Source organism: Cynocephalus volans, chromosome 2 (assembly GCF_027409185.1).
Source record: "Cynocephalus volans isolate mCynVol1 chromosome 2, mCynVol1.pri, whole genome shotgun sequence".
NCBI lineage: Eukaryota > Metazoa > Chordata > Mammalia > Dermoptera > Cynocephalidae > Cynocephalus > Cynocephalus volans.
The window spans coordinates 172992862-173019798 of record NC_084461.1 but is presented as its reverse complement, the minus strand read 5'-3'; the positions used below and the strand labels follow the sequence as shown (position 1 = coordinate 173019798).

General features: G+C 59.4%; 3 protein-coding genes across 4 annotated transcripts; all 3 read right to left on the bottom strand.

Annotated features, from left to right (window-relative positions):
- Nucleotides 1-798: 798 nt before the first annotated feature.
- Nucleotides 799-3738, bottom strand: NUDT18 (nudix hydrolase 18). Its single transcript, XM_063087531.1, has 3 exons — nucleotides 3577-3738; nucleotides 2488-2701; nucleotides 799-2243 (listed from the first exon to the last, which is right to left on the bottom strand). Exons 1-3 carry the CDS (start codon nucleotides 3736-3738, stop codon nucleotides 1648-1650), a joined length of 972 nt encoding a protein of 323 aa, XP_062943601.1. The 3' UTR covers nucleotides 799-1647.
- Nucleotides 3739-7745: 4007 nt separating this feature from the next.
- HR (HR lysine demethylase and nuclear receptor corepressor) lies at nucleotides 7746-23182 on the bottom strand. Of its 2 annotated transcripts, XM_063085810.1 has the most exons (19): nucleotides 23104-23182; nucleotides 21166-21816; nucleotides 19624-20413; nucleotides 18165-18315; nucleotides 17889-18076; nucleotides 16237-16404; nucleotides 15447-15536; nucleotides 15153-15268; nucleotides 14133-14214; nucleotides 13599-13762; nucleotides 13245-13481; nucleotides 12901-13066; nucleotides 12632-12701; nucleotides 12297-12427; nucleotides 12036-12155; nucleotides 11818-11933; nucleotides 9785-9949; nucleotides 9245-9373; nucleotides 7746-9043 (listed from the first exon to the last, which is right to left on the bottom strand). In XM_063085810.1, the coding sequence occupies exons 2-19, from the start codon at nucleotides 21775-21777 to the stop codon at nucleotides 8981-8983; spliced, it is 3558 nt and encodes a 1185-aa protein (XP_062941880.1). In that variant the 5' UTR covers nucleotides 21778-21816; nucleotides 23104-23182; the 3' UTR covers nucleotides 7746-8980. The 2 variants fall into 2 exon arrangements, with proteins under 2 accessions (XP_062941880.1, XP_062941881.1); XM_063085811.1 differs by lacking the exon at nucleotides 9785-9949.
- A 93-nt stretch (nucleotides 23183-23275) lies between these two features.
- HRURF (HR upstream open reading frame) lies at nucleotides 23276-23662 on the bottom strand. Its single transcript, XM_063085812.1, has one exon. The coding sequence runs from the start codon at nucleotides 23384-23386 to the stop codon at nucleotides 23282-23284; it is 105 nt and encodes a 34-aa protein (XP_062941882.1). The 5' UTR covers nucleotides 23387-23662; the 3' UTR covers nucleotides 23276-23281.
- Nucleotides 23663-26937: the final 3275 nt, after the last annotated feature.

Below are 26937 nucleotides of genomic sequence, written 5' to 3'. Positions count from 1 at the left end.
TCTGATGTTCCTCGGTGCCTGCCAGGAGCCAGGCTCTTTACTTGGCCCAGCAACAGTTTCTACTCCGCTTACCTACAACTGAGAGCCTGCTAGCCTCCGAGACACCACGAGGGAAGGGACCACGTGGTAGCATCTGTATGCAGGTCTCCTTCTTAAGTGTTTGTGTTGCATGACTGTTTTAGTCGTGAACAGTGAACCTGATATTTAACAGTCCTTAGATGGGGTGAGGGATCTTCTGAGGGGGTCACCAGGAGTACATCAGGGTAGGGCAAGCATCACTTGGGTTGCTTTTGAAAATACCCATGCCCAGCTGCACCCCCTCACCACTAGTTACATCAGTATCCCTGGGGATGGGCCCAGAGGCGTTTGGAAAGCTCTCCAAGTGATTCTAATGTGCACCCTGGGTTGAAAACTACAAGGCTGGGTAACAGGAGCAAGCGTCAGCACCCTTCCAAGTGCATACGGAGCAGTGGGCCCTCAGACTCTGGGACAGGTGAGTTGAGTAAAAGGCTTTGGATCCAGCATTCAGAAGATGTTTGTTCTCAGAGGGGACGAGGATTCCTACCACCCTCCAGAGACCAGAAAGACAAGATGGCAGCCAGGAGAGGCAGGGAGAGGGGCTGGGAAGGGCCGTAGAGGTTGTCCTGGCCCTCGGGGCTGGAGTGGAGGAGAGGGGAAGCCCATGCACGAGCTCTCTGCTCAGAACCAGCAGTCTGTGCCTTAGATGCTGGGACTAGCACATGAGACGTTTCCTTTGTTCATTTCCTTTGGTTTTCCCTTAAATTTTACTAAAGTGCTTTTATTAAAGAAAAATCCGACGATTTCATCTGGGCTGAGGGGAAATGAAGAAAAGGTTTGACCTGTCTCGGGCTGAAGTTGTAAAAAGGCAGAGGCAGGAGATGAGGGGGAGGATCAGAGCTGGGGAATCGTGAGAAGAAAGCAGCTCGGCAAAGGCAGGGGCGGCACTCACGGTCCCAGCCCCACCTGCAGCTTCCCCTGGAGTCCCCGCTGCTCAAACCTCGTGTTTTCATTAATGATGTGGTCCCCTCGGTCACATCCTGCCCCAGCAGGTGCAATCAAGAGAGCCCCAATGGGCCCAAGGGCTGCAGTGGATGGCAGGAGCCCCTGCAATGCCCACATGCTATCTGGGAAAGGCCTGGGTGGCCATCAGTGGGACAGGGGAGCAGCAGCTCTCTTGTCCATCAGCCCCCCTCACTTTCTGCCCACAGAGACACTTAGGCAGGAAAGGCAAGGTGAGCAACACCTACTCACTCAGCAAGGGGCCCTCCCTCCAGGGGCCTCCCCCAACCCCCTCCAGGATTAAGTGCCTGAAAGGATCAGGATGAGAGGCCCTTGCCAAGGTGGGCACAGAAAATGACAAGTGGACGCCATCTGGGGCTGAGTGCTCCCATACATACAGGAGAAACTTCAGTGTGCCCACGGGACAGTCGCCTCCTGGAGCCCTGGACTCCTCACGTGCTAAAGGCACTGGCGCTTTTGGCATAATGGAGGGGCCTGTTCCACAAAATCCCCAAGGACAAGGAGAACTGCTCTAGCTCTTAATGCAACAAGATCCCTGGTTGCCAGCCTCCTCCCTCCCTCCAAGGGAGCACAGATGCCCAGTTCCTGGCTTCTTCTGGTGCCTTCCTATCTGTTCACTGGGATGACAGAGGATTCCTGAAGCCTCTGTAGGAGCTGGCTTTGTAGGTCTTCCTCTACCACCTTCCACCAAAAGAAGTTCTCACCCCGAACCTTCGGGGGCTCATCTTGAATACCTGGGTTTCGAAAAGCCACTGTCACCAGCACATTCAGGCAGATGCCATCTGTGTGATCTCTGCCCAGGTGCTGCAGTCCAAGCAAGCCCTTGGTCTCCACTGCCAGATGGTGCAGGGTCAGGCATTCCTGAAGCAGCCGCAGAACAGCCATCTTGAGGCCACCCCTCTGTTCTGTGGGGGTGAAGCCACAGGTGGTGATGGGCAAGTGGGGCATACCCACCGTGCCTACTAACACCCACACCGTCTGGACGCTGGTAAAGGTGGCCACGAGTCGCTGGCAGACCAGACTGCAGGGAAGCTCTTGGGGCAGAACAGGAGGGTGCCTGGCCCGCTGGCGATATTGGGCGGCTAGCTCCACCAGGTGCAGAATGTCATGGGCCCGCAGTGGAGTGGGCAGGGAGGTCCGTGGGAACCAGCCAGCCTGCAGGGACTCCACATCTGCCTCCTTGGAAGTCTTGAGAATTCCTCCTAGGGGAGATTGGGGGATGGGGCTACATTGAGAGATTTGTGGATCTGGCAGAGTAAATGGACACCCAGGCACTCTAGCCCTGACCCAGGGGGAGGCCCCGAGCCCTCAGGCTGGAATCCGCCAATGCCAGGTTTGTACCAGACCAAATAGGGCTGGCTGCGGAGGGGCTCATCTCACTAGAGGACAGGCAGGGGGAAAGGTGTCAATCGGCCCCTGCTTGTGCTGCCACCAGGTGGGCCATACCTGTGGGGCGAGCAAGGAATGTGAAACGGATCCAGGAAGGGCCCCGCTCTTCCACGGACAGTAGCGTCAGGGGCTCACAGTGCAGCCCAGCCTCCTCCTTCACCTCCCGCTGCAGCGCCTCCACGATGGTCTCCCCGCACTCCATTCTCCCCGCAGGCAGGTACCACGACCCACGGCACTCTCTCTTGGCCTCCTGGATCAGCAGCACCTCGTCCTGAGGGGAGAGAGAGGATCCTCACCCCTACCACGTCTGGCTGGTCTGGGAGCTCTGCAGAAGCAGCACAACCACCTGCCACCCCCTCCCCGGGGCCTGGTGGGACCTCACAGTTGCCCAATACACTCCTGCTGGTTGGTAGATACCCTCCAAATGCTCAGCTCTTCAGGAGGCTGGTCCTTGCATGGCTGGGGACTGCAGCCCTCTCTTCTCTGCAATCCTGTCCCTCTTTGAACTCAGAAAGATTTGCATTTCACAAAGGGGCTGGAAATTAGGCCCCAGACTGAGGGTTATCATGTGTCCTGCACTGATCTGTGTCTGTATATGTCATTATCTATCTCTCGCCTTCCCACTTGGTTTACAGACTACTTGTAGCAGCTCCTTACACTGGGATCTGGACTTTGAAACATGATCCCACCCCCACCCCACCCTATACAACCCCTACCTATAGCCTTGGCCCTTCCTAGTCGTTATTACGTGGGCTAGCGCGGGGGTCAGCACGAAAAAGAGCATAAGCCGAAGCTGTGCCACTACCACCCGTGGGGCCCAGGGGAGGTGACTGAGGCCCTGGAGAGCCCACTTCGTGTTGGGCCCATGTGCTACACTCTGGGGACAGGAAGAGGAATACCACAGCCCTCTCCTCAAGGAACTGAGGCCTTGTGGGACGAGACAAACGGGCCCCCGGGCCTCAGTTTCCTCCTCTGAATATGGGGACCGTCGCGGGGCTCAGGTGCAAATGTGAGAGTGCTTTGCAAAACCGGGAGGCGCCAGGCACAGGGCAGCGGTGGCCGTGGCCGTTGGCTCTTCCGTCCGTCCCCACCTGGGCCGGCGCGCGCTCCGAGGCCGGGCGGCGGGCCGGACGGGCGGACCCTCACCTGCTCATTGAGGAACACGGCCAGCACCACGTAGCAGACGTTCCTCCGCAGCCGCGCCGGCGCCGGCGGCTCCCCGGCCGGCCCCGAGTCCCAGCTCTGCACGCACAGCCCCCGGCCCCCCAGCACGGCCGCCAGCATCCCCGCCAGGCCCTCCGAGGCCATCGGGTCCCCCGGGAGGCGGCGGGCCGGGCCCTCGCAGACCGCCGGGCCCCGGGCGGGATGGGACGCAGGCGAGTACGGGCTCCGGGGCCTCTCCCCTCCCCCTGCGCCCCGGGCCCGGCGAGCCGGCGAACGCGGAAGCGCCGGCGAGCCCCGGCCGCTGATAGGCTGCGCGTCACCGCGGCCCGCCCGAATTGGCCGGCCCGCGTCGGTCACCGGGAGGCGGGGCCAGCAGTCGGGGGCGGGGCCAGCAGTCTGAGGCACCTCCCACCCCCAAGTCCCCGTCGCCCCATCTCCCCGTCGTCCGCCAACCTCGCTGATTCCCCCAGCGCGCACTTGTCCGCACCGGTTCCGACGGTGACGTCATCCTGCCCGCAGGGCGCTTTGTGCCACTGTGGCCAACGACGGTGACGTCAGAAGCCCGATGACGTCACGGAAGCCTGGGGCTGCCGCTTGAACCCACTGTCCAGCTTTTGTTATAAACATACTACTCCATTGCCGGAGATGTACACTTTTCAAATAACTTTCCAGCTATTTCACTAAAATGTTCTAAATGTCACGTAGCCGAGAGGACATTAAACCCCTGCCTTGGAGGAGATGCTGATATAGTTGGAGAAATGGACATAGACATATAATGCAAAGTCAACTGAGGGTTATGGGCCGAGTGCTGAGTGATTGGTTTGGGCGGGAAGAGGAGAGCAGGGCAGGGCTGGGATGGTCACGGTGGAGCAGGGCTGGGGGTGGGAGGGGGGGGTTGGAGACAAGAGAGCCTGGGATGGGCCAGCTCAGGCCTCATCAGCGTCCACCTGGCCACTGCATTTCCCACGCACTTTCAAGGCCCTTTTCCTGCAGACGGTGAGCCGGTGCAGGGCAGGGGCGAGCCGCTCCTTCGTCTTCCATCAGCCCTCCAACCCAGCTGCAGGGCCTGGGCTTGGAGATTGGGGTGCGCTGTTTTGGTGAGCTCTTGCTTTTCTTCCAGCTGACCTTTCCTCCTCGGAGCTTCCTTTACCTCTCAGGACAGAAAGGCAGGGCCAGGTGGAGGAATCTGCCAAGCAAGCAAGGAATCTCACCCCCGGGAGGTCCCCTCTCCTGTACCCTCCTGTGGGTTTTGTGTCTCCCTGTTGGGGGCGCAGTGGCTTGATAGTGTGGACAAAACACTGGACTCTGGCCACTGCTGGCTGGCTTGCTCTGTGTGCCTGGGTAAGCGTGGGCCTCAGTTTCCTCATCTGTGGAGTAGGGTCATAACAACTCTCCTTTTACAAGGTTGTTGGGAATCTGGGAGGAGCTGTGTGGACTGCCCAGCGCTGGGTATCGTCACCAGGCAGCCCACCAACCCCATGAATGTACCTATAGGGCTGCCTTAGAACGAGACTAATTCCAGCCACGCCAGATCGGCCTCCCTGGCCCCTCTCACATACTAATACTGACTGCACATTCCCTCGAAGTGGGGCCCTGTGTTAGACCTGTGGGCCCATGATTTTTTGAGGCCCTTTCCAAGATTTCCCACCTCCCAAACAGCTGAACTCATGGCGCTGAAAATCAGGACCCCAGGACTGTAGAGCAACTTGTCAACTGTATTTGCGCTGTGTGTGTGTGTGTGTGTGTGTGTGTGTGTGTGTGTGTGTGTGTGTGTGTGTGTGTGTGTTTATCCCTCAGTTTTCCCATCTGTGAAGTGGGGGCAGCGTCAGGGTCTGCTCCCTGACGCCTCTCTGCCTCCCGGGGATGATTTGAGACAGAGTGAGGTCATGTCTGGGCAGGGCTCTGAGAGCTTCAGAGGCAGCCTAAGGTAAACAGCAGAAGCCTAACTGCCTGGAAGAACGCAGACGGTGACCCCCCGCAGCTCCCCGCGTCTGTCCTGGTGGGAGAGTGCTCCTCTGCAGCTGAGTGGGCCCCATCACCCCTGAGTGTTACTTCATGGTGTAACTGAGGCGACCGAACACCAAAAAGCCCCTTGTAAACCGAAGGAGACTCATTGCAAGAGCCCTCAAGGGGGTGTGCCTAGCCCTTTCCAGAGTGAGTGCCGGGAGATGACAGAGGTCAACTTTCTTTGTCAAGGCCATGGAGGAAGAGCACAGCAGAGGGACCCTAAGACAGAGGTGGAAACCGAGGGAGGGAGGGAGGCTGAAGCAGACACCACCAAGGCCTCCCTGAAGTCTGCCCTGTGTCATCCACTCCCAGAGATGGAAGGACACAGCTGGTGGGGGGACGGGAGGGGCCTGAGTGTGCACCCCCAGAGAGAAGCCTGGGCCAACCATGTCAGGGCATGTGCGTGTGAGCATGTGGGTGGGAAGGCCTGGGGTGGGCAGCCTCGGGGACCAGGACGGGCAAGCTGTGATGCCAGAGTTGTTTACACAGCACCAAGACCCTGTCTCTTGACAAAGCAGAAAGGGTGAGGAGGACAACGTAGGCCCAGCTGCAGAGGGAAGAGGAGGTCGGGCTGCAGGCGGGGCTCTGCCACTAGCACCCAGAGTAGCCCTGGGAAGGCTGCATTTACCCCCTAGGCTATCTGTCAAATATGGGCACTGTCGGATCCTGAACAGAAAAAGAAAAAACTGGTGAAATCCCAATGAAGCCTGTTGCTTCCTTAATAGGGCTACATCTGTGTGAATTTCTTAGTTTTGATAAAGGTACCGTGGTTACGTGAGATGCTCACATTCGGGGAAGCTGGGTGGATAGCTGAGTGGATAATTGGGAACTTTCTGTGCAGTCTTTGTGACTCAGCTGGACATCTAAAATGATTTCAAAACAAAAAGTCTGGGAATTTAATCAGAAAACAGGGAAAGAAATCATCCGACTCACACACCCCGGGCTCATGTCCAGCTCTGTGGGTTGTGCATCTGCGATATCTGGGCCAGACAGAGGGGCTGGAGGCAGAAGAAGACCCTGGGAGAAGCAGAGACCCAGGGGCCCCCATGAGGAACGGCACCACCGAGCTCCCCAAGCTGAGACTCAGAATCAGTTGCTACCTGGACTGTCTTCATTCCCAAATCCAGTCCTGAAACAAATAACATGGACCCACCTGCTGTTTACAAAGAATCAGACCAAATATGTCCTCAAGGGTGCCGTGACCCACCATGGGAAGGGGTGGTGGGCACAGAGAGGAGATGAGGTCTTATGAGGATGAGAGAGGTCCAGTGACTGGGCCATCCCCACCTCTAATGGGCAAAGTTCAGAGCACCCTCTTCCCACAGGAAGGACCCTGTATTTGGGTTCTAAGGTGACATCAGGACACAGCTATAGAAGGCAAAATATAGTAGAAATAGGTCATTCAGTGCTACTTGGAACATTATCAGCTATAAAGTGCATACGTTGGAAGGAGGAGGACAAGCCATCTTTAAACTCCATTAAGAGCTGAGACTAGGACGTGAATGAGGTGGCTTGAATCAGAACACTTGGTTCAAATCCCAGTCCTGCCACTAATTTGCTGTGTGACCTTGGGTAATTAACCCCCACCTGCCTGATGCTGCTTCTGTAAAGGGGAAGTAAATCTATCTACATCAAAATAGCAAATAAGGGATTATGTGAGATCATTTAAGTGGAAAGGATTAAATGAGGTAAATTAAATGAAAACGGTAACACAGTAAAATATAGGAGTTCTCTAATTATTTTTCTTTCTTTTTTTTTTAAATCTCATGCAAAAGTGAAAAAAAAAACTGAGCTCTCCAAACAATGAAGAAACCTAAAAAAAAATCTTTTAAAATGAAGGATGGTTATGTAAATCATGGCAAAGCCTCTTAATGGAATATAAGCAGCCATTTAAAATGAAGGTTAGGTAGCAACATAGAAAGTGATTACGATACAGTGTTAAAAGAAAGAAACCAAGTACAAAACACACCAATCCGACCACGAGCACAACAAATCCACCAAAATACTAATAGTGGTTGGGTTGGGGCTGAGTAGAGATGGGCTTGTAAGTGACTCTTATTTTCTGAATGTTCTGAAAGTATATTACCTTTATAATAAAAAAACTTTATTTAATTAAAAAAAAAATTCTCCAAACCACAGCAGAACAATTAGGTATGACAACAGTTGGTGCAGTTGAGGGCTGAGATACACAAAGGAAGGGGTCCGGGGCAGAGCCACACCAGAAGTGCCATGGGGACGGGGCGGGGAGGACAAGGGGTCAGCTGTCTGAGGCAGTGAAGCTCAATCCCCAGCAAGTGGCTGGGCCTGGGGCCGGCCCTGGCCACCAAGGGCAGACGGACTGGGCAAGGGCTCTCCTGGGCCACACTCCTGGATTTCCAGGTCAGGGCAGGCAAGACGGAGCAGGCAGCCTGGAGTTTGCTGGGAGGGGTGGGGTTCCAGAATCTCTAGGTGGGTGCCACATGGGGAGGCCACCTCCCTGCCATGCCCAGGATGCTGCCTTCCTGCTGTCGTAGATGCTGAGCATCTTTGGGGGCTGCAGGCTCCCTCTGTTCCCCGGTGGGAGGCAGGGACCCAGGCCCCCAGCAGAAGAACAGGCAGTGGTGTTTGAGCTCCCTGTCGTCTGGTCCGAGCCTGCCTGCCTGCCCTGCTTCATTTGCCTCTGCTACAGAGCAGATTTCTGTGTCTCCCCTCCCTCCCCAGACCATGTGGCCTGCAGGAGCAAGGCCAACCACATTGGCAGCAGTCACAAAACAACAGACTTTAATGGAAATCACAAAGGAGGGAGTTGGGAGGAGGGAGCAGGGGCAGGGTGGCATCGCCCGTGCCTTCCCTCCAGCCAAGCCTGGCAGTCCCTGATGCCATCCCCTCCCCACACTTCACAGCTCTTCCTGCAGGAGAGCAGAATTTCCATGGCCCCTTGTCCAGCGTGCCTGCAGTGTGAAGGGCTGCCCAGGGGCCCGGTGAGGATGCAGGTGGTATAAGCAGAGCTTGGGGCACAGGTGGGACAGTAGAGGAAGATGTGTTGCTTAAGCCAGAATCATTCCCAGGGTCCCCCAAGGAAGGGCTATTTGTCTCCTGGGTTGGGGGGTGGGGGCTGGAGGGAGTCAGTCACCCCCAATGTGGGCTTGGTACCATGCAGAGGGGCACAGGGTGGAGCAGGTGCCAGCCTGCAAAAGGCAGGTGTGAGCTTTGGTAGCACTGTGGTTATTGGCTTTAGGGCCCAGGGCAGGGGCAAGTAATGGGGTCCCCTACTTGTGCCCAGAGTGGTGCTTGTGGGATTAATCAAAAGTCCCCAAGTTCCCCAGCGTCATTCCCTGCTGAAGCTCTGCCTGGGCTGAGCACCTGCCCTCCACCCCTATCCCAGACACCTGGATTTCCCCTATTTAGCCTCCTGTAATGTCCCCACTGCTGCCTTCACTGCTTGGAACACAGCCCAGTCCATCTAGGAAAAAGAGAAAAGACAAAGAATTTTCAGTCCCATTCCTGGACCTGCCAGACCCCCACCCCACTCAAGACAAGAACAGCCTTCCTCTGTGCAGACTGGCTGCCTGCTCAGCACTGGCTGTATCTGCTGTGTCCACCAAGCTGTGCCAGAAAGGGACTTGGGCAGCACGCCCAACCTGCTGGCCAGTGTCATACTCACCTGGGCATAAAGCAGGTGGTGGTCAGGGGGCAGGCTGGGCCCCTGGTGGCAGAGCTGAGCAGAGAGGGCAGAGGTCTCAGGGGATAGGAAGTGCTGAGTGACGCTGACTGTGCTTACCAGGCCCTGCACCTGCATCAGGGAGGACATGGTCAGGAGGGTCGAAAGAGGCTCAAGATCACACCTCCTCCCCTGTCCCTCTGGTCCCTGAGGTCTACTTCCTCTAATGGCTGCCTAGCCCAGCTCTCGGAGAGCAGAGGCCCTGAATATGGCACCAGATACCCCAAAGGGCGTGGCCAAGACTGACCAGAGGAATTCCAGAGAGGACACCAAGCCCCTCCATGTCCACATGCAGAGGAGGCCAGGACTAGACCCGGATCTCTGGGGCAAGTCTCAGCTGGGCCTGATGACTTCAAGACCACTCAGTCTCCTCTTCCCTCTAACGGGGCCTGGCTTCCTGCCGTGCCTAGCTCTCAAGGTATTGAGAGAATGTCTGTGACTGACATCCTGATCTCCACACAGCCCCCCCCACTGGGGAAGCACCTGGTGGGGCGCCCCTGCCGGCACCAGTACGGCCTCTCCGGGGGCCTGCAGCAGGGTCCAGCAGCTCACGCCCCACTCCTCCCGCAGACGCCGCCGCAGCCCTGAGTCCAGATAGCAGCTGCCCGGGGTGCCAGGCTCCAGGGTGCCTGCACCGGCCGGGCACACCTCAAAGAAGATAAGGGGAAATGAGGCAGGTGGGGAGAGGACAGGGCATGGACGTCCCAGAGGCCAGGGGTGCAGACAAGAGCTGAAGTGGTCGATTCTTAAGGGGTGAACAGGGGAGGACACAGGGCTGGTGAGGGGCTGGGTCAACTGAGGTTGGCAGAACATTTGGCTGGAAAGCCCATAGAGGAAAGGATTAAGGGCTCTAAATCTGGGGGTCTGGAACCCTGCTTTTCCAAGGACTGGAAGACTTTAGTAGCCTCTGAGGCCCTGGCCCCAGCCCCTCTGCCCCCTCTCTCAATGGTACCCCTTTCTCTAAACCCCAAGATGTTCTGCATAACCCCAAGTCATAAACCACCTACACCAGAAGTTCTTAATCTGGAGTCTTGTAAATGGCCTGAACTGTATGCTAAATTGTGGGTGAGCAGGTAATTGTATGTCCCTGGGGAGACAATCCAAAGCATTCCTCGATTCTTCTAAGATCCTGGATCCAGAAAAGGCAAGGCCACAGAGAAGTTCTGCTTCCCAAGGCAGGGACAGGATTGCCTGTCCAGGCTGAGGCCTCTGAGCAGGCACAGCCATGGGGGCCTTCATCAGCCCAACCAGAGCAGGAGCTCCTTGGGCAGGCAGGGACTCGTGGAGGCCAGAGGAGGAGGTGCCCAGGGAACACCTGCAGAGGTGAACGCCAGCATCATGCTCCAACTGGCCACCAGCTACATCAACCCCCTTCAGCTAGGACCTCAGCCATTGGCCTGAGCTTAGGGCTACAAGACTGAGCCATGGCGGGAGGGGAAGGCTGGTGAACCAGGTTGGACCCTCGGGGAGTCCCAGCCAAGTGCCGAGATTCCTTTGCCCATGGAAGTTCAAGCCCATCCTGGAGCTAGAGCAGAGTTTCCCAGGCCACCCAGTGAGACTATGCCCCTCAGGCCTTCCCCATGAATCATCGGGTTGGGCCATACGGGACTGCCCACAGCCTGCCACACCCAGACAAGGCCATCTGTTTATGAAGGCGTGTTTCTGTCCTGCCCTCTGCTGTCCCCGCATACACATGTGCATCTACAGATGTGTGTGCATGTTGGCAGGCGGATGGGGTTGGACACCACAATGGCCTCTGCATGTCTGTGTGTGTGTCTGCCTTCGCAGCGGGTGGCACTTGGTGGAGCCTTCTCCCCAAGACAATCAGGGCTCAGCTGCACTTTGCAACCACTGGGCCTGCCCTAACCTTAACCTTGGCTGCTGTCTCCCCTGCTCCTCTGGAGCTTCCTGCCTCAGCCCCCCAACCTGGCCCAGTCTCTCCTTCCACCTGCCACCTCCCTCGGCTCCCTGACTTGCCAGCACGACCAAGAGCACGTCCTCCAGGAAGCCTGTCCTCATCAGATGTGGATATGGAAAGGGAGCAGCAGGGCGACTCCAAAGGGCTCCCGTTGGCCCTCCGCTGGCCCCCACCCAGAGCCCAGGGAGGGGAGGCTGCCTGCTCCCAGAAGAAGTGACTTGGGATCAGGACAGATACAAGCTCAGAGCCCAGCTCTACCAATGAACTGTTTCCTCATCTGCAATATGGGGAAGTAGCAGCCCCAGCCCCACGGGGAACCTAAGGCCGGGGCACCTTAGGCCCTTAGCACGATGGGCAGCCGGGGCAGCTGTGGCTGTCATTGATCATCAGGTTCAGACTCTCCTGCCACAAGCTCCTGCTCTTCCCAGGGGCCCCAGCATAGAACTCCAGGGCCCAGCCTGCCTTCTCTGGATCTGTGTGCATGAGTGAGGGAGCGGGTGAGGAGTAGCTCGCATAGAGCCCACACTCAGACGGGCCCTGGGCAGACAGGACAAGCTGCCGGGCTGGGCGGGGGGAGGGTTCCCGGCTCCCAACTCACCATCTGGAGAAATCGGCGAATGCGCTGTGCGTCCTGGGCCCGGAACACGTGCCACACGGCGCTGACCTGGCTGCCTGGAGACCAGAGCCCCTCCCCATCCAGGCCTGAAAGGAAGTCTGAGGGAGAAAGGCCACTCAGGCAGGCCCAGGGCGGGCATGGACAGACAGTTAGTTGCCTCTGTAAGCTCTCCCCTCTCCTGTCTCCAGCTGAGGACCCACCTTTCTGTGCCCGGTGCCAGGCAGGCAGCGGTGCCTCCGCATGCACCAGGATGCTGACTGAGTCCATCACCTCCACACACAGGTTCTTGGTCCCCAGGTGTCCACGGTGTGGGCTCACACCTGCATGGAGGTGGAGAAAGGACAGTTGAAAGTGGAATAAGACAAGTGCTTCAGGCCCCAGGACCCTGTCACACAGATGCACGTGTGCCCCAAGGTGACAGGTACAGGGTAGGGAGTAGGCAGGAGTGGAGGGACACTCACCATAGGCTGCCCAGAGGTGGGGCTCCAGTGGACGCAGGACAGGGCCCTGGGGGAGGTAGGAAGCCAGGTTGAGTTTGCCATGGCGGGCGCAGTACTCTGGGAGTGGCAGGCTGGCAGCCAGGTTCTCCACCCTGTGCGGGGAGGGGGCCAAGAAGGTCACATCCACAGGTCCAACCCAGGCACAAGAGACCCCATCAAAGCCCCATCCCCCACTGCTGGAATAACTCCCAGAGGACAGGCATGAGGACACTGAGGGTCACAGGGTGGGACTAGAGGGGAAGGGGGAGGGAAGGGATGGACAAAGAGGTAGGGCTGGCCCCTGGCACCGTCCGCACCTGCTGGTGTCCTCATCCCCCAGAGCTCGGTGCAGCAGGAGGACAGAGCCCTCGTCTGACTTTGGGCGAACTAGAAGACACAGAATGGCTATTGTCCCCAGGAGGAACTTCCTTGGCCCAGAAGCCCTTGCCCTGGGGTCTGCAATGCGAGTCCAGTTTCTGCCTGGGCCCTGCCTCCAGCCACCCGCGAGGCATTCTGGGATTCCGCTGCCACCCAGTCCCGAGGGCTCAGGTTCCCAGAGACCTCTACCCCACATCAGGCTACTTACTCTCAGGGTGGGAGAATCCCTCCCAGAAGGTGGTGCTGCCCAGGCTTGTGGGTTGGGGAGGCCCCAGAGGGGTCAGCGCATGCACCTGGCCTCCGAGAGCCCCGAGGGCTTCTGTCCCCCACAGGCTGCCTCGTAGTGTCCTCTGAATCCCTGACACCAACACAGGCTGTAGTGGGGAAAGAAACGAGGTCACAGGGTGCCCGCCATGGTCAGGCTGGGCTGTATTGTAGGAGTGCTGGGACAGAGTGGGGACCAAGCCCTGCTGCCCCTCTGAGCGACCAAGACTGCCTGGGCCTAGGGACCAAGGCCACAAGAGCTGAGAGGAGAGAGGCAGGGAGGCTCACCTGGCCCTGCCTCCAGTGCTCCTGGAAGAGGTGGAAGCCACGCCGAGGCCTGGGCTCCTGCAGCCATAGCAGAGCCCCAGGGAGAGGCAGCCGGGCCCGCACTGGAGAGAGAGGTAGGCCCAGGCCCTTGCGCAGGCCCGGCCCAGTCCGAAGCCCCGGCCCCAGAGCTTTCTCCTGGATCTTCCGTTCCACAACCTGAGCGATGATGCTGTCCAGGATGTTGGTGATGCGGTCATCCTGTGGGGAGGGAAGGATGGAGGGGCAGAGGGCTCAGGACCCGCCCGACTGTGCAGGGAGGGCCAGCCCAGCCTCCGGCCCCCCGGTTCCCAGCCCTCCCTCTGAGTCCTTTCTCACGCTGGGCAGGGCTGGAGTGACGGGGGCAAAGGCCATGTGTATCCGCTCATGCCCCAAGCAGAGTTTGACAGCAGTAGAGGCCAGCAGTTCGCAGAGAGAGGGGCAGGGCAAGGGCCCTCGGCTGGCACGATCCTCTGCTGGGGTCTCGGTGGAGTCCGGAGTCTCTGTCAGGGAGGAAAGTGGGAGGGGCTTCAGGTTTTGCCCCTCACCTTCCTGTCCAGGCATCTTGCCCACAACGTCTGCCCTCACCTCCAGGCCATGGCTACTCTCTGCTCACCCCCTCACACCCTACCACCCCCTTTCCTGAAGGCAGCTCCAGAACCTCTAAAAAGGAGGAGCTCAGAACGGGGGTCTGGCTGGAGACGGGGTTAGGAGACTGGAGAACAATGATGGAGATTACTGGGTGGGGGCAGGGATGGGGGGGTTGCTGAAGCAATTCGTAGCTGTTTCTGGAGACTTCCATTGCCCCCTTCTGCCTCAAACTCTGGCCCAGCCTCCCTCCTGCACAGTCGAGGGGCAAGAGGAGCTACTCACCCTCTTTGATGTCCTTGGTCCTGGTGGTGTCCCCATTACAGGAAGGTTGTGGAGTTGGGGGAGCTTTCTCTGTCGCCTCCTTCTGTTAAACCCATCCACCACCCCCCAATCCAACCAGAAATTTAAAAAATGGCAGACACAACTCAACTCAACCCACAAGGGCTAACAATGGACTCTTGCAAGTCCCAAAAATGTGTTCACAGGAGCCAAATGTTATAGGAGAGAACGTTCAGTGGGAAAAAGTCATCATGGGCTCTGCCTAGGATATGGCCGGAAGTACGCTACAGCAGTCGTGGATAAACAGACAAATGACTAGAAAGAAATATGTCAAAATGTTGATGGTGGCATTGAAGGCCATTGTTGTTTTCTTCCTTATACTTGTCTATATTTTCCAAATTTTCTACCACAGGTATGTAGCACAGTGTCTGGTACACAAAGTGCATTCAATGAACTATTTCTTGAATGTATGACTTTTCCAATAAAAACACAAACTTCCCCAAAACTGCGCAAAATGCATATGGAGCATCTGCTATGTGTTGGGTGCTGGGAATACTGAGAAGGGGGGCCAATGCTCCACTGGAAGGAGCTCAGGTCTGGGGACACAGCCACCAGACCAACAATGAGCTCCAGCATGACATGGCAAGTGCTGAGCTAGAGGATGCCCGGTGGGCTGGCTGGTGAGCTCAGCTGGTTAGAGCACGGTGTTCTAACACCAAAGTCAATGATTCAGATCCCAGTACAGGCCAGCTGACCCTTCCCCCACAAAAAAAGAAGATGCATAGTGGTCTAGGACTCTGGGCAGCAGGGATCAAGGACTTTCAAAGGATGGGGGGAGGGGTCCTGATCCCCCCCAGGGGAACATGGCACGTTGCCTGATTTCACCAGCTCCTATGTCCCTCTTCATCCCCATCAAAAGAAGAGGGCCAAACCTCACAAAGGTCAGGCATTTGCTGGCACACTGTCCAATCCTGGTCCCCACCATCTAGTTCTCTGTCACCGGTGCCATGCCCTGGTGCTTACCTGCTGGCTCTCATCCCCGGGAGCCCACACCCGGGCATCAGCTTGGCAGGGGCAGTGCCCCCGGATGTCAAACTTGACCCAGACCTGGTGCATTGCTGTGCTCAGTTCTGCCAAAGCTGGGGACGTGGAGAGGAGAGATGGAGTTTGGTGGTGATGCAGATCAGCAGGCAGCCCGTGAGCATCCTGGCCTTGCCAGCAAGGAGGGCATGGCGTCAGGGTGAGTGACAACCAGACAGGAAGCTGGTCTCCCTCAGGACCCACCCTCGCATGCCCCACCCCTCCGAGATGGCTCACCCTGGCTGGAGATACACTGGATCAGTATCAGGGAGAAGGCAGTGTGCCCAGCCTCCTGGGTACACTCCTCTGTGGACTGCTCCTGAGAGCCTGTGGGGTGGGAAGGGAGAAGCTGCAGGTCCAGAAATCAGTAAAATGTGTGCTTTCTGGGGAACCTGGGTTACATGGTGACATAGCACTCTTGGCTTGCAGAATGCACAGGCTTTACTATTCTGAGATGTTTTGCAAGACCCCAAGGTGGTCAAGTAAGAAGAGAATGTTCCAAAACTAATCTAACCCTGGAACTCTTTTTGGCCATGTCTATTGGAACATCAGGAAATTTCAAGCCCTCGGGTGGCTGAGTTGATCTAAGGGAGAGAAAGCTGAGAACCATGAAAAGAATAGGATGGAATCAGAAGACCTGAGTCTAAATACTGGCCGCAACACTTACTAGCTGTGTGACCTTGGGCAAGTCACTTAACCTCTCTGAGTTTTTCCTATCTGGGAAACAGAGGCAGTAATACCCACTTCACAGTGGAACAACAAGTTTAAAAAGATGCAGGCTGAGCAAAGTGGGAGGCATAGAGTAGGCACTCGACTTCTTAAGGATGGGCAGGGACACAGGTGTGGCTCTCTGGTCTGGGGAGAGGGAACAGTCTGCTCTAAGGGGCATTGAGCAGGGCCGAGGCCAGGGCTGGACAGGGAGTGGGAAGGTTTCTAGGGAGAGGCAGCCAAGGACTGGCCTCAGAGCCATCCTACCGAGGCCCCCACCCCTGCCCTCCTACCCCTCGCCACCCCCCTCCTCTCCTACCTGCCTTTTCCCTGGTCCTCCCAGCGCCAACCATGCGACCACAGGCCACACACAGCCGGTGGCTGCAGTGAGGGCATCTCCAGTGGGTGTTGAAGAGTCCGTGGTGACAACGGCTACAGCTGCGTGGAATGCCTGGGTTGTCCTCTGTCACAGCTGGCCCCTGGCCCGCTGACCACAGGAGAGAACAGGGTCATAGGGCTGAAGGCCATGAGCCCCTTTGGGGGACCTGATGTGGGAAGTCTCCAGGCAGGGGTGGGGAGAAGCAAGGAGCAGTTTCTATAGAAGGGCCACCAAGGGAGGGAGTCACCGCTACTTATTCAACACCCATGTCAAAAACCTGCGCACAGAAACCCTTCTCTCCAGCAAACGCTTCTCAGGAACAGTGGAGACTCAGCTTCCCCAGCCCTGTCCCAGGGATTTCCCCGCCACCCTGAAGGCTAATCCAAGCCACTTCCAACACCTTCCTTCATCCACCTGCCTTCCTCCGGAGCCCTCCGTGTTACCAGAAACGGAAACATATTGTAACTATGCTCGGGTGGCCTTTCCTGGTGGACATTGTGTATTACAAGAGGAAACCTTTAAGGGCCACCCCTTCCCCTACTCAAAGGAGTGGAGTTTCTAAGAGCAAAGTGTCAGACTAAGCCATGACTGGTGGGTGGAAAAGGAGCCACTGAGCACACACTCAACAAACACCTTGTCACGTCCCATGTGGGGTGCACAAGACTCAGAGCTGGTCAGAACGTGGCCCTCGCCCTGCCAGCGCTGACACTGCTAATGGGGAGATGGACCCATGAACACAGCAATGACTATGGCACCCCAAGGCAGATGCCAGAGGATGACAGTGCATGGAAAGGTGAGGGTGGGGACAGACAGTGGGGAGCTTCCCAATAGGCCCCAAAGGATGAGTAAGTTTTCATTCACCAGGTGGAAGGGAGGAGCAGAGCATTCCAAACTCCAAACAGGGAACAGCCAGTGCCAAGACCCCAGGGGATGGACAAGTGCTGGAGACCGGGAAGGAAGGTTGGGGGCGTGTGTGCCGGGAATCTGGGCTGGGAGTGGCAGGAGCCCACACTGGGAGCCAAGGGGGCTGGCCTTTCTGGAGCACCAGGGAACCACCAGTGAGCTCCACTCAGGGAGGGACGGACAGACCCAGGGGGTTGTATTTACAAAGACCACCCTCGTGGTGCTGTGAAGGGCTGCTGGTGGCGGGGGAAGGGGGTGCCTGGAGCCAGAGGAACTAGCTGGATGCCCACCAGTCTCTGCCGTCAGCCCACACCCCGCTAGTGTCATAGGCACGTGAGCCTCACCACCCCAGGAAGGCTTTCCCGACCCTCAACCCCTCAAGAGCCCCCTCCCACCTCCCAGAGCTCTAGCAGACGCTTGGCACTCAGTCCTGTTTTCCCAACAAGCCGTCCAGCTCCCAGAACTGGGCTGGACCAGATTTGACACCTTCCCAACATCCCCCACCCAGGCCAGAAGCTTCAGCATTGACTAAGCCTAAGTCAGGAATAAGGGCAAAGTAGGGCAGGCACTCTTCTGAGGTTGTGGCAGGCCTAGGACTGGAACTGGCAGTGTCGATGGGGGTTGGGGAAGGGACAGCTGGGGGGCCCCACACTCTGCAGGCCCCACACAGGCCCACAAACTTTGCTCACCTTCCCGCTGTGCCCAGGCCAGGGCCTCCCGCTCCCTGCGCAGCAGGCGGCATAGTCGGTCTCCCAAACCATTTAGCAGATGTTTGGCGAGGCCCACGCTGAGCCGGGCCTCCGGGCCAGATCCTCCCCTCTCCTCAGAGCCAGTGGCCAAGTCTTCCTCCTGCTGCTGCTCCCCTCCCAGAGGCAATCTGGAGATAGGGCAGAGGAAGGTAAGGACAGAGCCGGGAGGGAGAGGAGGCTAGGGACATCCAGGGGCATCCAGGGGCAACAACTCACCTCCGCACTTGCTGGGAGTGGCAGGCCAGCCCTCCCACCTCTCCAGCTGCATGGGCACAGCTTTGGCACTGAGCAGTGGCTGCCGGGACAGCCGGGCGAGACCTGTCCTGAAGCCCTGGGTCCTGGAGGCTGGCCCTGCCATCTCCGGGTCCTGAGGGGACAGTGCAGCTGGTCAGAAGCCGGGATTTCCTGGGCTCATGCAAACTCCAGCCCCTGCCTTAATGCCTACCCCGTCCACACATGGAGCCGGACCAGCCCTCGCCCCAGGCTATGAGGCCTAATTCAGAACTAGCAAGAGTAGATCAGGCAGCTAGAAGGTTCACACACGAGGCTGAGCAAGGAGCCTGAGAATGCACTGACATGAACTGACAGGCCGAAGGAAGGGGCTGTCTGGTGTGCTGGGCCCAAGGCTGCAGGCAGCTAGGGCAATCATCCTGACACAGTGCAGGATCCATCCAGTGTAGACTTTGGATAGCTCCACTGAGGGCTTAGTAATATTGCTGGCTGCGTGACAACATGAGGAGACAATCCCAACGTGGACGGAGGGCACCGGAAGGTGAGAAGGCCGGAGAGTTTCAACACAGGCCACAGGTGCAGTAACCCAAGAAGGCGAGGGGGCTGACAACTTTCCAGCCCAGGCAGACTCCTGGGAGGGTGCAGACAGACCCGTGCCAGGTGCAGGAGTGTTTTGGCAAGGCTGCGGAGAGACTTCTGATCCAGGAGGCTGAGAAACTGAGGTGATCCTGAAGAACTGAGGCTGGGGCCAGTAGTGCTGGAACCCTCCGTGAAGGGCACAGTGTGGCAGAGGCATACAGGATGTGCCCAAAGGCCTAACATTGGCAGAGTCCAAACTGAGTCTCCACGATCCAGCTGGCCAAGAGAGCAGCCGTTCCTGAGGCAGGACAAGGGGTCCTTCAGGAAAGGGGATCCCCAAGTGGGGATTTGTGGCATAAATAATCATAGCAGTAAATATTTACTGAGTGTTTACTAAGTGCCAGCAATTCTTCAGAGCCCTGCTGTGAATTATTATAGGATTTAATTGCTGCAGCAGTCTTCATGAGGTAGGTGCCATCTTTATCCCCATTTTATAGATGAAGAAACTGAGGCCCAGAGAGATGAAGTGACTCACCCAAGGTCACACAGCTACCAATCACCAAGTCAGGAACCAGGCACTCTGACTCCAGAGCCCATGCTCTGAAACATGTCATTATACTGCCACCAACACACCATGGCTTGGGAGGAGACAGAGAAGCCACTTGCTGGAAGGCTCTGGCCTGTAGATGCTGAGGAACTCTCAGAGTTCAATCAGCCATAACGATCAGCCATAACGATCCAGGTGGGAAACCTGACAACTGGGCATGATCTACTCATAAAGGGCCTATGGATCCCAGCCCCTTGCAAAGCCCCAGACCTGGCCACCCCTCCCCAGCAGGGCCCTACAGCCCACCTTGCCCCTTACCTCTCTGGTCACCATGTTGTTCTGCCTCTGCCTTGCTCCCTATCGATGTGTCCAGCACCTCCTGCCAAGCCCTGGCCCCATGCCCTGCAGTGCCTGGAAAAGGGTCGGGTGGGCGCTTTGGGGCTGGACTGCCCACTGCTCCCTGGACCTCAGGGCTGCCTGCCCTCTTGAGGGCCTGGAGCCGGGCAGCCGGGTTCTCCTCGTCCCCAGGGCAGTCGTCTGGACAGCCAAACTGCTCAGAGTGTCGCGTGAGCCACGTCTTCTTCAGCTTAGTATGGTAACTGGGGGCGCAGATCCTGGGACCAGAGGGCCTGTTCGCTTCCTCGCTGGATTCACCAGATCCACTGGGACCCCTCTCTAGGCCTTCCTGGCACTTCCCACAAGGGCCAAGACCCCCACCTCTAGCAGGTGGGTGAGATGTGCAACAGCCCCCCTGGGTGGTAGGAGGTGCTGGAGAGGGGCACGTTGGCATGGCTGGTGGCCCCAGCTGGTACCCAAGGCTCCCACTGCCCGGTACAGCCCAGACGTTGCCAAGAGTATGAACCAGGCCTGGGGGACAAGCAGGCCAGGGGGTCCGGGAAACAGTATCTGGATGCCCCATGAGAAGTGGGCAAATATTCTGCTGCCTGCCAGCTCCTATCTCTCCATCCCTCTGGTGGAGTGAAGGGCGTTCCGCCTCCCCGGCTCTTTGCAGATGCCCACCAGGGGCGAAACCCAACAATCCAGGTTCCGCAACTGCCAAGGGCTCCTTTCCCAGCCTGAGAATGCTCGGATCCTTGTGGTAAAAGCCCTAAAGAGAGGAGAAAGGATTAAGCTAGTGCTGACTTTGGTTTCTGGTTGCTTAAAAGGATGGGCAGAACTGACTGCCATCGAGGGCTGGGAAAATACTAAAGAACTCACATAGCAGTTAACAAATGGCACTGCTCTGGGTCCCCAGAGTGCCTCCCCCACTGTCCTGGCTACCCCCAGATGCTCCCCCAGGATTTCTCGGACTTCCCACAACCCAGCAAATAAAGGGTTAATGCCTGGCAGGGCCAAAGGGTATCCAGGATCTGTTTGGATTGTTGTGGTGCCCTGTACCATGCTGGTTTTTAAATGTTTTAAAATCTCATCCCTGGCCTGGGGGAAACCCGTTGGGGAGGTGCCCTAGACACAGGCCATGGGGTGGCCTGCACATCCCACTCCCTGATACAGGGGCCTTGCCTGCCCACCCATACCCTCCCATAATAAGGTGACACATCCCAAGGCCAGAGTTCCCAGGGCCTTGTCCTAGGTGGGCAGACAATGGGTGAGTCAGTCACTGCAGCAGCCTCAGGGCAGGGGGGTCTAGGGAGATGGAGTTGCTCAGAGGAGGGGTTGCTCTGGGCTGACTTTGGGGCCTGGGACAGATCTGAGCTGACAGGGTTCTCGATCTGGGTGCTGTCTTATCTTTCCATCAGAATGGGATGGCAGAGTTGTGCTGTCCCAGCAGGGCTGCTCGGGGACCACTGAGCTACCTGGCATGGCCTGAGCCCCAAGTACCCTCTCTGCTCCAGCACTCACCTTGCTGCCTAAGCTAAAGGCAGAGGGCACCTTGGGCTGGCCCCCGGAGTACACCCAGGGGTGCGGGGTCAGGGGCCAGTCACATGGACGCTCTGGGGGCAAGCTGGACACCAGGTAGGGTGGCAAGCAGGTGGGCACCCAGAAAGGAGCTCGCTCCAGGATCTTGGTCTCCAGAAGGAAAGGGCAATGCAAAGGTCGGAAGGCCACAGGATCACTCTTGGGATGGCCACCACTATGCTCAGGAATCAGGGGGCCATAGCGAGGTGGGCACGCCGGCCCGCAGAATGCCAGAGGGTGGGTAAGCATCGCCTCCTTCCAGCGGAGTCCCTCTTTGCTGCCCAGCCAGTTGGCCCTCCTCTCCCCATTAAGGGGGACTTCACCCTCCACAAGTGGAAGTGTGTCCTTGGGGCCCTGGGGAAAGCCAGGGGGAATCCAGGAGTCCGGGGTGCTCAGGACACCCCTCCAGAAGGGAGCAGGCTCTCCCAGGCACAGTGCCCCATGATGCAGCCCATCCCGAGGCGGAGTATCCGGCTCCTGTCCCACAATGCCATTCTGAGGGGCTGTCTTCTTCCAGGCTGGGGTCTCCTTCAGGAAGCTGGGCGTACTCTCCATCACTCTCCTGCCCTCATGGGGCTCTCCCAGAGGGGGTCCCTGGAGCATAACCACCAAAGCATGAGCTCCTTGGGCACATGCCCCAAGTGCTGGCACAGAGTGGGCACCGCCCTGGCAGCACCAAGGTGGCTCAAACCAGTAAGGCAAGTGCCAACCCACAGCTGGGCACCATGCTGCCTTCCCACATGGGGCCAGGACAATCCTGCCTGGGTGGGATGCTCCAGTGTGGGGAGCTTACCCCTTCCCCCAAATTCATGGGACTTGACAGCCCACCTGGGCCACACAGCCCCTCACCAGAGACTGCCATTTCTAGGATGACATGTTCTGGCCTCACCAAGCCAGGAACCTGGTCATGAGCCATGGGGATGGGCAGGGAGCTCACCTCCAAAAGGTGAGCTCGGTGGAAGGCCCTGAACTGAGAAGACAAGAAGGCTGGATCCTGGCCCTGACTCAGTCATCTGCTGTATGACCTTGGACAAGTCATGTCACTTGTCTGGGCCTCAGTGTGCCCTTATGTAAAATGGGGCTTGGGTCTCAGAGGATTCTTCCTATGCTGCAGTCTGTGGTTTTGGGGGTGCGGCTTGCCCACCCCTCCCCCGCCCCCAGCCCCAGCCAGGCTCCTAGGGGTAAGCAAGGCAGGCCAGGCAGGCTGGAGTCACTGGGGAGGGTTGCCAGCCAGGGCAGCCGGCTGTCGTCTCTCCCTACACCTGGGCAGCCCCGAGTCTGCCTCTTCTCAGTACTCTACAGTTTCTTGGCTTCTCAAGCAGAGTCCCAGGACAACTGCTGGGGCTTCTCAAGCAGAGTCCCAGGACAACCGCCCTGGCCCCCAAGTGAAGGAGTGAGCCAGCACAGGAGGGGGGGATTAGGAAGCTTCAGCTGGGGTGGGTCAAACTGCCTCAGCCCAGCCGGCAGTGCCAGGGCGGCCGGCCACAGCCACCGCCGGTAACTGCAGCCCTGCGGGGGGAGGGAAGGAGGCGGGGATAGCGGGCTGGGCCCCAGAGAGAGGCAAGGGAGGGAAAATTGAACGTGCGTGCAAGGGACCGGGATGACAGGTGGCACCAGAGCGGCAGCGCTCTCTTGGCGCGGTCCCCTCGGCCTGCCCCACGAAGCCCCGGGAGTGAGCCATGGTAGAAGGCGCCCGGGTTTTCGGAGACTCCGCTCCGCGCCTCGGCGGCATCCGAACTTCCCGACGCTCGGACGTGCGGCCCAGGGCGGAAGGGTACGGGGAACTCGCTCCCCGCGCGCACCGCGGACGGGCTCAGAAATCCCCCGCTCCCTCCCAGTGCGCCCAGAAGGCGCGCCCCTGGCGCCCGCGCCGGCGCTTACCTGGGCTCACGGGCCGGGCGCGGCGCGGGCGGCGGCGGCTGTCGTCCTGGCCGGCACCGGGCGCCCGCTCCCCATGGGCCGGCTCCGGGGCCTCCCGGCCAGCGGACGAGGACGCGTTCTCCCTCTCTCCCTGCTCAGCGCGCTCACGCTCTCCTTCCCCCCGGGCGGCGGGGGCGCTCTAGGGCCGCAGGTTGGAGGGGTCGGACTCCGGGATCTGCAGGATGCGGCACACGGCGCGGATCGGCCGCACCAGCTTCTGGGCCGAGGCCGTGGGTTGCGCCATGGGACGCCGAGACTCCGTGCTGCGCCGCTGCGAGGGCCGGGCCGGGGCTAGGGAGCGGGTGCCCCCGGAGGGAGGAAGGGAGCCGGGCCGGGGGGAACGTGCGCCCCGGGTCGGAGATGGCCGAGTGGGGGGAAGGCCGAGGGGCCGGGGGAGGGGGTCGTGCCTGGAAGGGGGGCCGATGCCGGGACCCAGGAGAGAGGCACCAGCGAGGGCGCAGCACCGCGCAGCGCGGCTAGTGGAGGGAGAGCGCGGCGGAGAGCGCAGCAGGACCTCCGATCGCCATCGCCAGACGCGCAACTGAGAGTGGGGAAGCTGCTCCGCCGGTTTCCTCCTCCAGCACCCTGCGGGAAACAGGAGCCCGTGATTCGGCGGCCCCGCCTGGGCCTGCCCCCTCCCGGGCCCCGGGGGCTTCCGCCAACGCCCCGGCGATGCCACCGGCTGCGCACGGGGAGAATGAGCCCTTTGTTCCCCCCTCCCCCCCGCGGCACCCGGGCGCCTGCCGAGAGAGGCTCCCCCGGGGCAGCGTGCCAGCTTCCCAGCCGCCCCACCCTCCCGTGGGCCCGGCCCCGGAGCCTGGCAGGCGGGCAGCACCCCCTCTATAGGTGCCAAGCCCGGGAACTGGAGCAAAGGGCGGGAGGGGCCGGACCAGGCCACGGTGGGGCGGGGTGCCCCCCGGGGTGCTAGGGCGGGGCTGCTGGGAGGGGGCAGTGCCAGAGCTGGCAGGGGCAGTCGGGTTCTCACGGGTCAGTGATGGGCGCCCTGACCCACGCCAGCCCTGCCTGTGCCTGCTGGGCCACTTGCTCCTGGTCCTCGCCAGCTCTGGCACTTGGGCACACACCAAAGGCGGCGTCTGCCCGGCCTGATCTTCACCTGGCCAAGCTGCTCTTCACCGGCTCCCACCCTACCCCGCTCCTAAACCCCGTCCCGGGACCCGATGGCACAAAGGGCCGTGCCTTAGGAGTTCTGGGGGGACCTGGCCTGTAGTCTGTCCCTGGTCTGAGGGCCGTGGTTTCACCCATTGTCCAGAGGGGTGATGGGACAGAGGAACTCTTCCACCCACTCTAGCCCTCCTGCCCCGAGGGTCTGCCTGGTCCCCAGTGTTCCTAGTGCTTCCAGGCCCCGCGCTGGAGAGGAGCCCATAGGAGTGGCTCCTGGGAGGGACAGAGAGTAGGGGAGGAAATGGGAAAGCAGGGCACCCTCCACCCGAGGAAGCATCCCAGCTCCTCTGCGGGGGTGGTTCCAGAGCACAGACACAAACAGACAGATTCAAACACACACAGACAGATTCAGACTCACACAGAAACCCACACGCCCAGTGGGAGCTTCCCTTCCCCTCAGGCACCCACCTCTCACCCTGCGGAAGCCGTCCTCGGCCTGCCTTTACCTTCACCCAGCCTGGGACAGAAGCCGCATCCCCGTGCCTCCACCCCAGGGATGGGATGAGCTCTGGATACCTCCAGCCTGGTCCCAAGCCACACCACCATCCCTGGAGAGCGGAGCCAGGAAGAGCCCCGAGTCTCTCTCCCAAGAGCCTGGAGCCTTTCCCCAGCTGAGCAGAAGAGGAGGGATCCTGGGGAGAGGGGGGTCTAAAGGGGCTGGCACCAGGCAGGACCTGGGCATGTTGGCATAGAGTCATTCACCCCTTGCCTCCCCCCAGAGGCCAGTTCTGTGGCAAGACAGGCTGGTAGGGGTTGTTTACATGACTTAGTTATTAACACTCCCTTCCTCCCCCATCTCCCCTGGGGGGTGGCCCGGACCTAAGTGTGCCAGGGGAGATGACAGTAGAGGGTCTAACATGGACTGGAATCCCAAGGCCCTGAGGCCCGGCCTCCGCTCCCAGACTGGCTCCAGGGGCTAAGATGGCGGGCTGGGGTGTGCCTGTGGTCCCCCATCCATGTCCTCCGGCCTCCCTCCTCAGCAGCCAAAAGTCATGGGAGCATCCAGGGGGAGATTCCAGCTGCTTGAGGCCTGAAAGAGGCCAGGGTGGGAGTCTGGGCTGTCTAGAGCCCTGAGGGCCTGTCACTGTCATCCCTAAAGGGGATAGGGACTGTCTCAGGGGAGCCAGACGGATAACCCCCAACCCCCCATTACCATGTCTGCTTTATCAGGTCACAGTCCCTGGACTACACCCGGGTTCTCGGGACAGGCTCCTGAGATGCCCAGGGCCTTGTAGGGGCTGGGGTTGGGGACAGGACCCCTTCTCCACCACCAGCTAGCTCCCCATCCTGCCTGCCAGCCCATGCCACAGGCCCACAGAGTCCTTGTAAGCCGGCTGTTCTGTGCCTGAGGACAGAGCAGAGCTGAGGAGACATACAAAAGACACAAACACGGAGGGAAAGCCACACGGCGCGTGGACACAGTGCCAGACTCCGGGACAAAGCCAAGCAGCCAAGCACCCCCAGACCTGCGTGGGCCCAGCCCCAGCCCCACGCCGACCCCTCACGCACGGACACACACATGCTGACACACGTTCTGCTGACAGGCACAGCAGCACTCACAGCCAGCTGCTCTCACGCGGTCCCCACAGCCCCTTACCTGGGCAATCACAGTGCCCCTCGGGGTGGAGCAGCCCCCTCGCCCAGGGGAGGGCAGCAGGCGGGGGCGGGGGAAGGAGCCCTGGAGAGTCAGGCCAAGCTGCCACTAATCCGGGCGGGGAGAGGGGGGGCACCCACGTCAGAGCGGGGACTGCCGGGTGGAGGGCATCTGAGGACATCCCCTCCCACACACGCGGCCGTCTGGGCACCTAGCCCTGCTTCCCCGGCCCCTCCATCCTTCAGGCAGCTGAGGCTGGCCTCCCCCCATGCCACCCCCTACCCTGGTGGCCACACCTGGGGCAGGGGGCATGGAGGAGGGGGGATACCAGGGAGAATTCTCCCAGGACCTGGGGGGAGGGGAAGAGGAAGGGAAGCATGGAGATGCTTTTGGAGCCAGGAGGAAGCTCTGCAGCAGATGCCACCCTCCCCTCTTGCCCACCCACCCACATCCCTGACCTAATTCCTCTTCCCCGTCTGCACCTCGCCAATGCCCCTCCCCCTTCCCACAACCTCCCTTCCCCTGCAATCTCGCCACCCTCCATCCTGCCCTGGGCTCAGGGCCTTCTTCGTGCCTGGCCACACAGGCTCTGACCCCCGGGTGTTCTCAAGCAGCACGACCACCCTCCTGCCTGGGGTTCTGGCCCCAGGTCAGCTATTGGGGCCCCTAGTCCCTGACACCAGATGCGACATGGGAGCAAGGACCTGAGTGCTCATGTCCTCAACCCCTTCAAGGGTGGGGCTGAGTCAACCAGGACTCCCCAGCTCAGCCTGGGCCAGGGCGGTGTTGGAACTAAAGGCTACTCACGCTGCCACCAAGAGTGGCAGCTAAAAAGAGCAGGGGGCCCATGAGCGCTGTGCACATGCAGGCGGGAGGCGGGAGGTGGGGAAGGGGGACAGGAAACAAGGGCCACCATGATGGGAGTTGAAGAGGCAGGGAGGTAAAGGAGTCACCTGGAAGGGCCAAGGGATAGCAGGAGGTGGGGAAGAGGGAGGAGTACAGGAATGAAGGGCCATCTG

What these genes read in the sequence shown, in the direction of transcription:
- NUDT18 (XM_063087531.1), bottom strand. Translation starts at nt 3,738, where the DNA reads ATGGCCTCGGAGGGCCTGGCGGGGATGCTGGCGGCCGTGCTGGGGGGC. An exon ending in CCGTGTTCCTCAATGAGCAG is followed by an intron (nt 2,702 to 3,576) that starts GTGAGGGTCCGC and finishes CTCTCCCCTCAG; the next exon opens with GACGAGGTGCTGCTGATCCA. An exon ending in ATTCCTTGCTCGCCCCACAG is followed by an intron (nt 2,244 to 2,487) that starts GTATGGCCCACC and finishes AATCTCCCCTAG; the next exon opens with GAGGAATTCTCAAGACTTCC.
- HR (XM_063085810.1), bottom strand. Translation starts at nt 21,777, where the DNA reads ATGGAGAGTACGCCCAGCTTCCTGAAGGAGACCCCAGCCTGGAAGAAG. An exon ending in CCTTTAGCTTAGGCAGCAAG is followed by an intron (nt 20,414 to 21,165) that starts GTGAGTGCTGGA and finishes TCCTCTCTTTAG; the next exon opens with GGCTTTTACCACAAGGATCC. An exon ending in GACCAAGGACATCAAAGAGG is followed by an intron (nt 13,763 to 14,132) that starts GTGAGTAGCTCC and finishes CCTCCCTGACAG; the next exon opens with AGACTCCGGACTCCACCGAG.
- HRURF (XM_063085812.1), bottom strand. Translation starts at nt 23,386, where the DNA reads ATGGCGCAACCCACGGCCTCGGCCCAGAAGCTGGTGCGGCCGATCCGC.